At 38.1% G+C, this 14,490-nt stretch overlaps 1 protein-coding gene across 3 annotated transcripts in view; it reads right to left on the bottom strand.

The window, feature by feature from the left end:
• EGF (epidermal growth factor) overlaps positions 1–14,070 on the bottom strand; it is a 59,844-nt gene extending 45,774 nt beyond the window's left edge. For all 3 annotated transcript variants that reach the window (XM_054066309.1, XM_054066310.1, XM_054066311.1), the window contains exons 1-3: positions 13,451–14,070; positions 4,272–4,403; positions 750–949 (exon numbers count right to left, since the gene is read on the bottom strand). In XM_054066309.1, the coding sequence (XP_053922284.1) occupies positions 750–949; positions 4,272–4,403; positions 13,451–13,577 (459 nt within the window). In that variant the 5' untranslated portion in view covers positions 13,578–14,070. The remainder of the gene's footprint in view (positions 1–749; positions 950–4,271; positions 4,404–13,450) is intronic.
• Positions 14,071–14,490: the final 420 nt, after the last annotated feature.

The raw sequence follows: 14,490 nt of genomic DNA, 5'->3' as shown, positions 1-14,490 counted from the left end.
AAAATGTTCTCCACAAGAAATACACTGGACTAACCTTTTAGCTGCAATTTCTTGCACTTGACACACTATGAAGCGCCCAGACCCGTACTTTTACAGATGGAATTCTTCCTAGCACATTGTTGTTGGATCTTGATCTTTAAAAATCAGCATAAAATACATAAGTGAAGACTCCACATGAGTACAGGAACACTGGCAATCTCTCCCTAACAAAAGAAGGCTCTCACAGTGTTTAATTTAAGTCACAACAGCCTGTCTGCTCTCCTTAATTAGCCAGATGCAATGAATGGCACAGCTTTTTCTGAAAAAAAAAGGATGAAGTGCTAAAAGAAGCATTTATGCAACCATAGAAACCAATAAAAGCTCTTAAAAAAAATGAGTAGGAATTCAAGCACATTCTTCTCATACTATTTGTGCCATCTTGAGCTACAGTAATCTGGAATATAATCTTCCACAATGCTAGGAATTAATTCTAAACTGATAGAGGAGACATTTTTGTCCTCAAAGCTTTAGTTTGCCTGATTTTCCTCTCTTTCATTTTTAACTTCCCTTCAGATCCACAGAAAATACTAAATATACTGTCAGTAAAATAGACTCGAGACTATGACTATTATGACAGCAAAAACTATTGAATAAGTCTGAAGTGCTAATCAATGAACAGAAATGGCAGAATTGTACCTAAAGAACAGGTGGTTTCCATGCAGGGTTTTATGCTTATTAACTTGGAGAATTCCAGAGAACTGATTACTTACCTCTCGATTTGTGCCATTCAGGTGAATTCTTTGAAGTAGTCGCCTTTCAGAGTCTACCCAATACACTTTCTCTTCTGCATAATGAAAATCCATAAGCGTTGACTGACCAGTATCAGCCACCAATCTTTCATGATTAGTCCCTCCAGTGTCAATTCTAAAGATAGCATTTCCATGGCCAAAAAGTAGGAATGGTGCAGGATCTGGTGTGGAGCAAACAAAAAGAGACCAATTAAAAGATAAAGCATTGCACTTTTACTGCAATCTCATCAATATAATACTAGCCAAAAAGCAAGTTCAGGATCCAAACATCTCTTTCATATATTAAAGACATCTTTCTAGGCATATCATGGAAAACCAATAAGATATTAATGTAATGATCCCTTCACATTTAAGGCTGAAAAAATCTGAGTCATGAAACTGAGATTGCAGTGGCAGTTACCACTAATCCCAAACCCTACAGCCCAGTCAGAATTCAGAACCACTGTATGCAATACAAAATCTGTAATCATACTGCAGGAAGGGTAAGAGCGTATCAGTAATCTCACATAAACTACGTTAAAATGAAAGGCTTTCCAATTATCACAGAATCACAGAATCACAGAATCACCAGGTTGGAAAGGACCCACTTCATCGAGTCCAACCATTCCTAACACTCCCTAAACCATGTCCCTAAGCACTTCATCAACCCGTTCCTTAAACACCTCCAGGGAAGGCGACTCGACCACCTCCCTGGGCAGCCTGTTCCAGTGCCCGATGACTCTCTGTGAAGAATTTTTTTCTGATATCCAACCTGAACCTCCCCTGACAGAGCTTCAGGCCATTCCCCCTTGTCCTGTCCCCTGTCACTTGGGAGAAGAGGCCAGCTCCCTCCTCTCCACAGCCTCCTTTTAGGTAGTTGTAGAGAGTAATAAGGTCTCCCCTCAGCCTCCTCTTCTCCAGGCTAAAATTATGTATCAAGCTCTAGAGCTCCAATTAGGGTGGAACTTGATGAGCCACTAGGATGGTCCAAATAGCCTTAATGCATGTCTAAAACCATGTGATGAATATGGAAGTACAATTAGTAGGACATAGTAGTTGGGGCTGCAGATTATTCTAACCCACTTTTACCAAATTCTTTTTGTAATCTTTAGGGTATCACCATAGAGCAGGGTTAAGACTGCCCAAAGGAACCTTTAACTGCATTTCCAAACCACAATGGTTTTCATTGAGACAATTTGAATACCATGGATGTCTATTAAGTCTGCAGCAGAGGAAAGGAGTTTTATGTAACCAGTAATATTTATCCTTCATTTTAAAAAGAAATGTTTTTTTTTTCCCTAATTCAAAATCAATTAAAATAAAAATTTTGGGGCATACACCTTGAGTTTTAGTTTACCACTAAAAGAACATTTGAAGAAGAAATCCCATTGTAGTGGTAATGGTGGGGACTTATAACATGGTTGCCTGAAGAAACATATCATGGCAAACAAGTAATGGTCTAACCAAATTTCTTTGAAATGCAATTATTGATATAGCTCCAACAGAATGACAGTTTCCAAGCCTGTTCAATCACTTATTGAATTGATCTGCCAGTAATGAAGAAGCAACTCTCCATTCATCTGGGATATAGATCATCAAAGATACAATATAATCAGTTTTCTTCCACATATACTTTTGAAAATTAAACTGGTTTTATTGACCACGTTTGCAGCCTTTTAACTAAATATATTTACTATTAGCATGAAACTTGAGGCCTTAAATTCAACAGCTGTCATTTCTACAAATTTTAGGCAGATGCTCCACTTTCATCATGGTTGCAAGCTTGTTTGGTTCAACCCCTTTCACAGCAGAGCAATGAGACCACCTTTGATTGCTCCAAGTGAAGAGCAAGTCAGGCAGAAAGTTCTGACCCAGAATGTAGCATTATTCTGCTCACAAGGAAGATGATCAGCACTGTTTCTATGCTAACGGACTGTTCTGTATGTCAAATTTTCAAGCTATCACACTGTTATAACTGCTTCTTCTGGAATCTTAGTAACTCCCTTTTTCTGCTGCTATTTGCACTGAGCAACCCCATTGGAGAATATTTAAACTATGAAGACTTGCTTTATTTAAGTGGAAAATGAATGGTGAAGTGTAATTTTACCAATTCGTTGACCAAGAGCATCTATATACTTTGGGTTTGTCCTTTACACTCTCTGAATTTCCTATCACGTGCCTGTGAATGAGCGCTGTAAATGGAACAAGGGACAAAGAAATCTAACCTTGATTGCAGAGGCACCAGTTAGATTTGGGTCTTAATTTATCACAGGTTTAATGAACAGGTAAACAACATGAGCCTCAAAGAGCTTCCTGTCTTTAAAACATTTAGTTATTTCACTTGATGTACCCTCTGTAGGAGGGTTTATGCCAAGCACAGAGGTTCCTCGTCTGTCACAGTAGCCCCTGAACCATGACTACTTTCTATTGGTTCTATAGTCATGTGTTTCTGTCAATAACAAATGTTCTAGGAGCTGACTGAAGTAATCATGTTGGTGCCAATTTGAGAGCTGCACAGAATACTTCTGATTATGTTCATGGTCCTAAAGGCAACATGCACAGGGACTCAAGAACATCTCCTACTTCTCGGGTCAGAAATATTCCCTGTCACATTCCATCTCTGCAATAGCAATAGTCTCAGGTAAACATTAGTCAGAAAAAGAAAACCTGAGCTGGATCAAAAGGGAGCTGTAGCACGTCCCAGACAGGGACCAAAACCAGACATTCAAGGAACAGAGATGGAGAGGCAAGAGGTGAACTCCTCATACTGTAGAGGCAGTATAGGGTTAAACCAATCAATAAAATCCAATTGGATTTTTTTTTTCCCTGGGTAGCATCAGTTGAGGACAAAATGAAGGTTGTTCAAAGGTCATAACTATGGAACTTTTCCTCTTAGGAACGCTAAAACTTTTAAAATTTAAATGCAACTTACACACTCAAATATCATTTTATATACTCACTACAGAGCAAGGAAGAGAAAGAACACACAAAAGCACTCACGTTTATTTAAGAAACCACCAATGGGCAGAGCCAAAAATAAGGGCTTCTTGCTTACAATTCCACTGCACTGTCCCTAGAACCTAAACACACTGGAAAAACATCAATGCCAACACACTGAACGAGGCAAAGGTAGCAAAACTTTGTGTACTGCCGTGTTTTCCTGGAAGTATTAAGGATGAGATAAGGGAGTTTACAGTTCTGAGCAGACAAAAAGAGTATGCCTACCAAACAAGAATTCATTATTTAGTGTTCTTTGTTTGTTTTCACACTCTCATTCATCTTCCTACCACCATACTTTCTGTTCTTAACCATCACTCTTCTGTGACACTCACTTTTGGCCTTACCACTTGCACACACGTAGAAGAGGCAGTTTTTCCATCAGCAAACTAGAGTATCCTTGTTACTGTCCAGTAGGAAACAAGTGGATGTGGTTCACTTTGAAAACTAATGCTAACTAAATTTCTAAAGTTCTTTTTTTAGTCATCAAAAAGAAATTAACCTTACCGTTCACATAGCAAGATCGTTTGTCAATGTCTAAAGTGTAGCCAGGCAAACAGGAGCAGACATACGACCCTGGAACATTGATGCAGGTTTGGCCACAGGTACCCAGACCACCTTCAAGGCATTCATCGATATCTGAAACATGTTTTTTTAATAGATCAGGAAAATTCAGCTAGAAAAAGAAGCAAAGAGCAAAGAGAAAGAATACCCTGAACATAGTTATCTAATAATAAATTGCTCACAAAATTTAATAACCCATTGTTAAAAATGGAGTGGAGGATTGTTGTGTTGCTACATGCACTGGTTTCAGTATTATTGTTTTTTCTGTTATCGCGTGCATGGTGATCTTTATTTATTTTTTTTGAAGACTGTCCAGGGAAATTACCATCCTCTGTAGTGACTGGGCACTCTGATCTTTGCCCAAACACAGGGAACAGCCTTGTCTCATACTCCATTTCTGTGTTTTGCATTATCATTTACTATGCAAATGATGCCTGCAGCTGCGTCCTTCTATCATTAGCCCTCTTTCTCCAGCAACAATTTTGCCAACAAATTAACAAGCTTTGCAAAACAGCAAAGCAGCAAACAGACTGCCACAGCACTGAGTTACACATTGAACTCATTTTGTTTTGAGCCAAATCTCAAAAATAAACGTAAAACACTAATAATCCCACTGTATTCTGACAGCAAGAAGCCCAAACCAAGGCAACAAGCAAGCTAATTAGAAACTTGGGTTTTAGCTGGTAGATTAGGATAGAGCCTTTAGGAATTAAAAGACATTTGATGTATTTATGATGTTTTATCACGGCTTGAGGCAGTAACAATTAAGTCCTAAATTAAGGACTTTATTTTTTCAAAAAGAGGTCACTACTGCGGAGCATATTTTACACTAACGGGAAAAGAAATGAACACCTTCAGCAGTACCATGGATGACTGTCCCAGAAAATTTAGAATAACTTCAATTCCTGCTGAAAACAAACGCATTTGATAGTAACTTCCCAGGGTGCTTGACATCTGGCAGTATCATATCCTGGTATGTTTCTTACATAATTGTTGTAAGGGTAGCTCTAAAGAGCAGGTTTTTTCCTGCCCAGCATCTATTTAATGTCAGTGACTTCTTTGCTGGGTTTTATCATCTGAATTTGCACATGCAGGAAAAAAAGAATCAACAGAAATTATTTCAGAGAGACACATTATTGAGTCACTAAAGGACACTGACTCACAACCAAAACTGTGTATATGTACTGAGTTTTCCAAGTATAGCTCAGTACATTTTTTTTGTATTCCTGATCAAGAATTTAAGGCAACGGAAGAAGAGATTCTCCTTGGATAATTATCTTAGATGATAATTCTAATCAAGCGCAAATGACCACAGTGCTTCAGGAAACCTATGGGTATTACATGAGGGCTTCCGTAGTTCAAAGAAGATCAGAAATGGCACCTCATGATAACTACAAGGAAATGCAATTTAACCAACTCACACTAATACTTTGAAAGCAACTTTCTCTCTCGGTCACCTAGGGAGATCTAAGCAACCAGATCTCTGATATCCCATACGTCTGTGAGCCTGACTCCTTTAACTGCTTTAAAAAACTACATGTAGCAGAGGTTTAGTCTGTGTCGGGTGCCAAAAGTTGTTCAAAAAGAATGGCAGTGCTTTAAAGCCACCTAACATGTCTGTACAGACTACTGAATGTTTCCATACTGTTTACAGAGATTTCCCACAACGTTTTATTCTGTGCAGCAGAGATAATTTGACGATGTTATGAAATGTAGTCAGAGCACATGTGAATGATTTCTGTTGAACAGATTATGAAGGTAAAGCAGGAGCATTTTCAGCAACTTAATTCCATAAAGCACTCTAATTCTAACCCACAATCTTCTTCAAACAATCAGCTTTCAGGAGCAAATTTTCTCACATGTACTAGGGATGTACATGCCATTCCCCACAGCATTAAAGGACTAACTCCTCCAAATCCCCTCTAGAAAGGTTTGACTGGCTTAAAAGTTTGTTAATGGGCTACAGAAACCATGAGCGCCAGGTTGCCAGTTTAAAATCAAGTACTCCTGGCTGCCATTGCCTGGACGTCATTAAAACCGATGGACTCTTTAATAGCCCATACAAGGCTTTGGTGACCCCAGCTCATTTTCACAGCTGTTGTTGGTGTTAGCAGAGATGTGAAGGAGTCTGCAGGCATGAACACTTTTTGTATCTCTCCCTGATGCTCTGGTTTTCAGATGGAATAACTGGCTGATTAAGCTGGACAGTTAATCCAATCTATTCACCAGTATAAAAGCAGGTGCAAAACTGTTGATAAAGGCTGTAATGTAGCTCATGTTAGTGAATATACTTTTGTGACAATAGTGGCTTGTTAAATAAACCTGATGTTATTTCTCCGAGGAAATCGCAAGTCTAGGTGATAAAGGCAACTATCTAGATGTAGACTGCTAAAGACACGGGCCATTTGACTAAGCAATGTGGAACACTGATGAAGTAACTATTATTCAACTGTAATAAAAAGCACAGTAAATAAGAATGAGAAAGATAGACCTGATCTGCAGATTGTGTCTGCATCACTGCTTACTCTGAAAAGATTTTGTGTTCATACTGGACAGATACCTGACCTCTCAGCATGCTACTGGTCATGAAAATTCAAATCACAACAGATATAAACACAGGAGAAATGAATGACAGTATGGGAAGTAAATTCACCTCTGTGTATGGCAGTGGTCAGACTATATTGGTGAACTGTTTGTATTTCTCATATATAGGTTATTAAATAATCCTGAGAGACTAGTGTATAAAACAAGGATCAAAAATAAGCTAGATTTAAGGGTAAGGAAAAATGCCTTTCTGAGAGACGCATAGAGAGCTCAGTGTGCTTAGATTATCAGAAAGAAGCTTGGGAGAAGGATTGATCACAGTATATAAATACCTTCACAAATTAAAAGTACCAGATTTTCCAACAGACACTGTAATCTGCTGCAGGAAAGATTTAAGAAGGACTAATATCTGAGAACTGAAGCCAGGGAAATAAATTTTAGAGATTAAATTCCCATTTTAACAGAAAATGTGATTTACCAAGGGAAGTTGCTACCAAGAAAAACTGTGAAGATGTGAAAACATCACTGAATATTCTCAAGATCAGACTGGAAAGACATGCTTTAACCAAGCACAGATTACTGACCTATATAACAAGGTAACTGAACAATGACCTGTTATTTACAGAGTGGATTGGCCAGCTGAATGTACCAAACTGACTCTCCAAGAAAGAGCATGCTGGTTGATCAGGCTACAAAGAGGAGATTTCAAGGATATCAATTTGCTCATTTTCATCACCACCAAAGTTCACAAAATAAAACAAATCTCACATACACCAAAAAGCAAGCAATTGCCCCAGCTGAAAAATAAAGAATAAATGCCCAACAAAAGGCAATGGGCACAGCAGTGACAGGCAGCTCAGCCACTGGAAAGTGCCCCTTCCAACAGTGAGTGGGAAGTGCCAACAGATGCAGCAGTATTGTAAAACATGACATAGTGCTGTGAGCATTCGGCTTTTATGGCACTAGCAATGGAAGAGGGTCCTGTGTTTAACAAGATCTCTTCTTTTTAGGGTACAAAAAACCCTAAAAAACAAAAACAACAAAAAAAAAAAAAAAACAAACAAGCAAACAAAGAAAAACCAAAAAGTCTGTTTCTTAGTGTTTAGGAGAGCTCAATCATAAAACCATCCATCAGGTATAACTACCAATGCCTGCACCTGAACTCTTAGTGTCAATGCAAAGCACAGAGCTACATCCTGCTGTAGCTGTTATATGTGTCCTGGCAACCACATCCCCCAGTGGGAACTTTACCCTGTGAAAGAAATCAGCTTAGTGAACACAAAAGATGTCTGCAGTGCCCTGACAGCCTGCCTTGAAAGGAAGAATGAGGCTCTGCTCAGTTCTCAAAGGCTTCTTTATGCAAAAAAATGCCTTGAGAATCAGCAAAAACGATGAATCATGTCATCATGATGTTGGCAGCTCTCAATGACTTTGCATACAAATATGCTACTTTATTGAGAGTCCTGAGAAATGCTCTGATTGCAGAAGGTGAAGCATTAGTATGCCTGGCAGGGATACAGAGAAACCACAGTAAGCCAGAACTGGCCCCAAATACAGACGTTATAGACGTAAAATATAGATGTGCAGATACACGCACTCAAATAACCTCACTCAAATTTGGTTCCTGTGGAGTTGTACTGGCGATTAATTCAATCCACTATATCCAGCCACCACTGTAATCTTTACACAAGGTTGAACATGAAATTTCATCTGGGTTTCAAAGAAAGCAGCCCACCCTTTTTATCTAATTGGTTAAAAGCATACAGCTCAAAGAACAGAAGATAGCCTGAAATGGAAAATGATGTTCCATCTATCAGCAGGTCACAATAAAATAGGTGATGCAAAGATCATTACCTTCTCCCTCTAGTATTAAATTAGGTTTAAACTACAACCTTATTACTCATGGTTGTTGAGAGGATAGAGACTGTGAAGTGCTCAAATACTATGGTAAGTAATATAATGCAAACACAATAAGTTGGTTACCAAATCCTGGACTCTTGCAGTTCAGAGTCACAGATGTGGTCATATCACAGATATGACAAGAAAAGCAATCATGTGATTTAATGAAATATAAAGTAGGATCAAATTTAGAATTGAAATACAATTCAGAAACCACTTGTAGACACCTTGAAGAGAAATGGCAAAAAAAGTTCTCAAGGGACGACCATATATTTAGTTTTCTGTCTTTCTGGACTCACATCTCAAGGGTTTGGGCCCTAAAATGGAAAAAAAAAATTTTGGTTTTGTTTTCAAAATAAATTCTATGTGTAAACTAATAACTACAAAATGGACCTCTACTTCCCTAACTATGCAATTTTCAACATACTGTTACTGGCTTGCCTTTCAAAGATGAAGTTCATGAGGCTGTCATTTGGCACTCTTTGAAATGCATCAGCAGATACTGTCATATAGCTCCTTTTCAAATCAGGTTTCAATTCAGATGCTAGAAAGTAACGAGTTTTGTTTAAAACAGAACACAGAATTAATATATGCTGTTTTCCACTATACAAAAAAATGCTGAATTTTAGCCATCAGTTGTGCACTCTGCCCCGTAGGCCTCTTCAGGATTAAACTCTGTGTGATGTGTGAAACCATTTCTGTCATTTGTTGTAATATATTCACATCCTTCCTATTTTCATCTAAGTTTTTACAGCTAAAGACTTGTTCACATTCACCTGGATCCAATTTCCAGAGAAACATTGGGAATCATCTTATGGATTGGTCTGTGTATTCAGATCCATGTTCAAGAATTTTCGACTACTATTTGGCAACAATATTTTCAAGCATGTTTCCTCAAGGCAGTATAATATGAAGTGAGCTATCTTGATGACAGCTACGTGGAAACAAGCATGCCTCAACTGCAGCTCTTCTGAAATTGAGGGATACAGTGGGGTCTCAGCAGGTTAAGCCTTATGTCATGACAGGGATAAACAACACAGTTCCCCATTTTGTTGGCTCTTACTGTTCTTTATGCTATGCTTGCAGAGAAAGGATAGTTGTGAATTAGTAAGTTTTTGGCATTTCATATTTCTCAGAATATAACATTAAAATTTCTAACAGTGTGTCTTCAGAAGACAATGAAGCAAAATGAAGTCAAGATTTAGCTATTTAAGGTGAATTTACAGATGTGAATTCAAAGAGAAACAACTTAATACTCCACTTCGCCAATGATCCATGGCAGGAGAATGACAAACAGTAAAGTATAAAGGAGGAAAGCTTGAGGCACAGAAAGAAGCATCTGACTGAAAGATCTGACCTAGATAGCTGCAGTTGTCACCTTCAATTGCAAGCTGTAGCTCAGTAGGAATGTGCAGCACGTTAGCCCTGAAGAACTGACAAGGTCTGATCAGTTAATGTCAGAATTTAGTAGAGATGTGCAAAATTTAAAAACCTATGTTTAGGCAAAACTTCAATAATGTGGGTCATGTTTTGCCTTCTTCAAAAATTCTTTTGCAATACTGGTTTTGTTTTGTTTTTTTTTTTTAAAAAAAAAAAAAAACCTACCTTCCTTTACTTTTAAAACTTACAGAGTGAGTATTTAAAGTAAGCCCTGAAGCCAAAGTACACCTCCAGTCTTCAGTATCCAGAACACAACATATTTACCTTGGGTAGCTCAAGACTAACAGGCACATTATCTAGTCTAAAACTGAAAAAGCAAGGGGCTACTCTAGGGGCTTCTTCGGATAAACAATGCCATGTGGGAAACTTTTTGGTCTCAAGTGGGGAAAGTGTCTATACACTATGAGAGAATAAATGATAGTTTGTTAAAGTGGCACTTCAGGAAACAAAGGCAACTGATTCCTACAGGCATAAGGTCCATTCCCTTATGTACCATGTATGTTTACATGGTCAAATATATTAGAAATCAAAGGTCTCCCATAGGACCAACTAATGCACACATTTTTCCCTTGTAGGGGTAAAACTTCCGTGTAGCCCGGACCATGTTTCTTTAAAGGCAGAATGTTCTGTGTTTTCACTGGGGTCTAAGAAGGATGAGTTATTTAAAGGAAACTAAGTCCCAAGTCCTGGCATCAGCTTAAAATAAATTATTAAATCAAGATGGCATTTCAAAAATTGCAGAAATGCTTCCGTAATTTGTCAATAAATTGATATGTTCACTCACCAGACTAATTTTTTCTGACCTCATGATCTCTTCTCCCATACTTTCTCTCTTAAAAACCTTGCTGTTCCGGGACACATGGCCCCTCTGAAAGGCCTCTCCTCTCTTGGCATACCAAGACAGGATTCAAATAATGTCTCTTAAAATAACTGTATAAAATTATGTGAGATATTTAGGGTTAGATTTCATTTTCCTTACATAGGATGAGAAGGTCTTTGATCTTTGAATATCTCTGCAAATAAAAGGAACTAATTAAGAAGTAAGTGCTATTTAGCAATGCAAGAAGAGCTCAACCTAGACCTTCTTCTGTAGTGGCAGTATGGAAAACAAATCTAGAAGAGCCTACACACTTTCCAGTAAGTATCACTCACAACAGTTCGCTAACAGAGAGCAGACACCTCCTCAATTCAGGGTGGTCCTTATGGCTGGCAGGATGCCACAATGGTCACAGACAATGTAGAACATTTTACAATTGGTATATTTATTACAGCTCACCAAGAATGGTCACCGAGCCACAGTTCAACTTGCTGTCATTGTTCAGAGTTCAGCGGTATGAGTCATGTCTCCCACGCACCACTTTCATCCCTACTATTACCTTCAAAGCCTGCCTCCAGCTTACTACCACTTGCTTCCACCACACCCTCCATCTCACATTATTATTGAACTAGAATATCATACATCCTGTCTCCCAGTCAGAACATGACTTATGTGTCCAGCACACAGAGAAAAGGAGAAATCCATTCTAAAGCATCCTTCAGTCCTATATTTCATGTCAAAACTTCACATTCACTTAATCCCCTGTAATCCAGTGATCTTTAATTAAAAAGATACTCCAGCACACCTCGTTTTTCATTTATTCTGTGTGGAATTACTCAGAGTATGTCATAGTAACGTATAACAGTAGATTCCTGCTGACACAAAGAGAGTTGCTTGGCTGTTGTTTAATGAGTTAAAATGCATTCTAAATACTGACATTTAAGGGCTGCAGAGAAGCATTTTTAATTTCAGTTGACAAATTTCACACATTGATGTACCTGAGCTTCATGAGCTTTTAACTGGGCAATTCGGTAATGTCGAAGTCATAACTAATGTACATCCTAATTAGTTTGTGGAAGCTATGTATGTATTAGCAAATAGCATGGACCTATAGGAGAGTCTGTGTAAAGGGAAACACTTGCTGAGGGTTGATGTACACATTGCATATATATCAAGTTGAGGTTCTAACTTAGTCCCATGGACCAAGTAGTCATCAACAGCACAGAGGATGCATGTTCTACAGGAAATCTTTTTGGTTTAGGCTGGCCTAAATGGAATCCATTTTGTGCACTTTGAGAGTGCTCAACAATATGAAGACAAGCATGGTAAGAGGTGGCAGTATGGAGATTCATATCAGAAATATGCTTCTCATTTTAATTCAAGCATCACTGTGGAATTAATCTAGGTGTGTCTGGTTCTCAGTTAAACTTTCAGTCAGGCTTATCATTTGTACACAAAAGAATGCCTAGCTTCTCCTCTCTCTATACAACACCATGCATACTTTTATTTTCTGCTTACAAGATGTTATTTCTTGGCTGAAAGCACAGAGGAGGCACCTGTTATTAAATGACTGGAATCAGATCAAGAACTGAGTCAAGAGCCTCTGAAGCCCAAGGAATCTAAGGTAAAATCACTGCCTCCAACTATTAGGCATTTTCTTGAATACTTAGAGTATTTCCTCATCTCCTGCCTGCAAAGTCCACAACTCTGTTGGCTCTGGCTTTCTAAAAAAAATTGGACTTTAATGTAGCAGGATGGGGAGAAGGGTTCTGTCATTCCTGGTCTTACACTTTGTAAATAACAGAAGCCTGCATTTTACATGTTTCAAATCACTAGAGTTGATCATACTAATATTAGTGTCATACATTTCACTCAGACTACAGTACCAAACACACCTGCAATTAATGTAATATTAAATATAAGCATACATATATACATGCACCAATAAATATAGAAAGAGTAGATTTTAAGGTCAACTAGCTCACATCAAAGTATATGCTAACACATAACATTTAAAGTACTGTTTCTAAAGGCATATAGAAATATCAAAATACACCTATACACCAATTTTACACATATATATATGTAAGCACAGATATATGCAGACACATGCATTGAAAACATGGAGACACTAAAGATATGTCGTGGAATTTTGGTAACTACGGAATTGTTCAGATCTCTTAATATTCATATAAATATTTATCCTGCTTTGTGATAATTAAACTGACAACACAAGTGACTGATCTCTGACAATAAAATAATTAATTCTTTTCATTATGAGAAGCAAAAGATGTTGAGAAACTGATTTATCAGTTCTGCCAGTAAAACACACAAGCAATCTGTAAAAACTTTGAAAATTGTAAAGCTCAATTAAGAAAATACAAATGCCGTTTTCTTAATCTATGAATGATCAGCAACTTACCCATACAAACAGAGTTTTCAGTCTTTAATCTGTATCCATTAGGACAGTTCCAGTGCTGCAGAGCTGTGAGGCTGACAAAACCAGTTTTAAAAACCACAGGCAAAAAAGCAACAATGAAGAGAAACATAATCTTGAGGTTTTTTTGAACCGTCACTAGAGAAAAACTATCTTGTATTCTGTCATATCCAGAACAAGATGAGCATGTGTAATCCCAAAAGGTTTCTGCAACCTCCCACTTTGCACTCAGACATCTTATCACAATACCAAGTTGTATCTTTGCCTTGCTTTTCTTGTCACTTTAGCCTTTACGGTGTCTGACTACAACTTTGAAGAAATTCCTGGGAGATTTCTTCCCCACATGCCGGTGTTTTCTTCTCTCTCTTTTGTTTCTTTTCTTTTTTTTTTTCTGTTTTGGAAGCCAAGTATGAAATGCCTGACACTCTGGCCACAAATTTAACACAGCTTAAAAGCAACGCTCACGAGGATCACTGCAAATTTCCTTGCAATAAGCAAAGCTGCTGTTTAAATTTTAAAAGTAGCAAATTGGGAAAACTGTTCACCACAGCCCTCAGTGGAGTACAGGAAGCCAGATCTTCAGGTACCGTCCTTCTCCAAAACTCTGTCGCTTTTTGCATGCAGACTTGGATGGGCTCCTCTTTTCTTTTTAAAGCTCTGCTTGCCCCACCTCTTCTCTTTTTAGTATCACTTGAGTGAACTCTGTGTTTGCAAATAGTAATGTGGTCAGTTCCTTACTACAGGGAACTGAGCCAGAATGCAGATATCCAGCCACCCATAATAAATAGAGTGTATTCAGAAAAGCAGCCCCTCCTGCTTGAGAAGTACCTGTGGCATGCCAAGTAAGTTTTATTCCTCAGAGACTGTAGGCAGGTTTACACTGTGCCTGTTCAATCATGATTAGTTGCACTCATTTTAATATTGTCATGTGGTTTACCACCAGAAACAACTTTGTCATCAAAATATTCCATGCAAAAGGTGGAAAAAAATATCTCTAGTTTCTCTGATATATTTCAACAGGAAAT

The sequence above is a fragment of the Cuculus canorus genome, chromosome 4 (genome assembly GCF_017976375.1).
Source record: "Cuculus canorus isolate bCucCan1 chromosome 4, bCucCan1.pri, whole genome shotgun sequence".
Taxonomy (NCBI): domain Eukaryota; kingdom Metazoa; phylum Chordata; class Aves; order Cuculiformes; family Cuculidae; genus Cuculus; species Cuculus canorus.
This window is presented reverse-complemented; position numbering and strand designations above follow the sequence as displayed.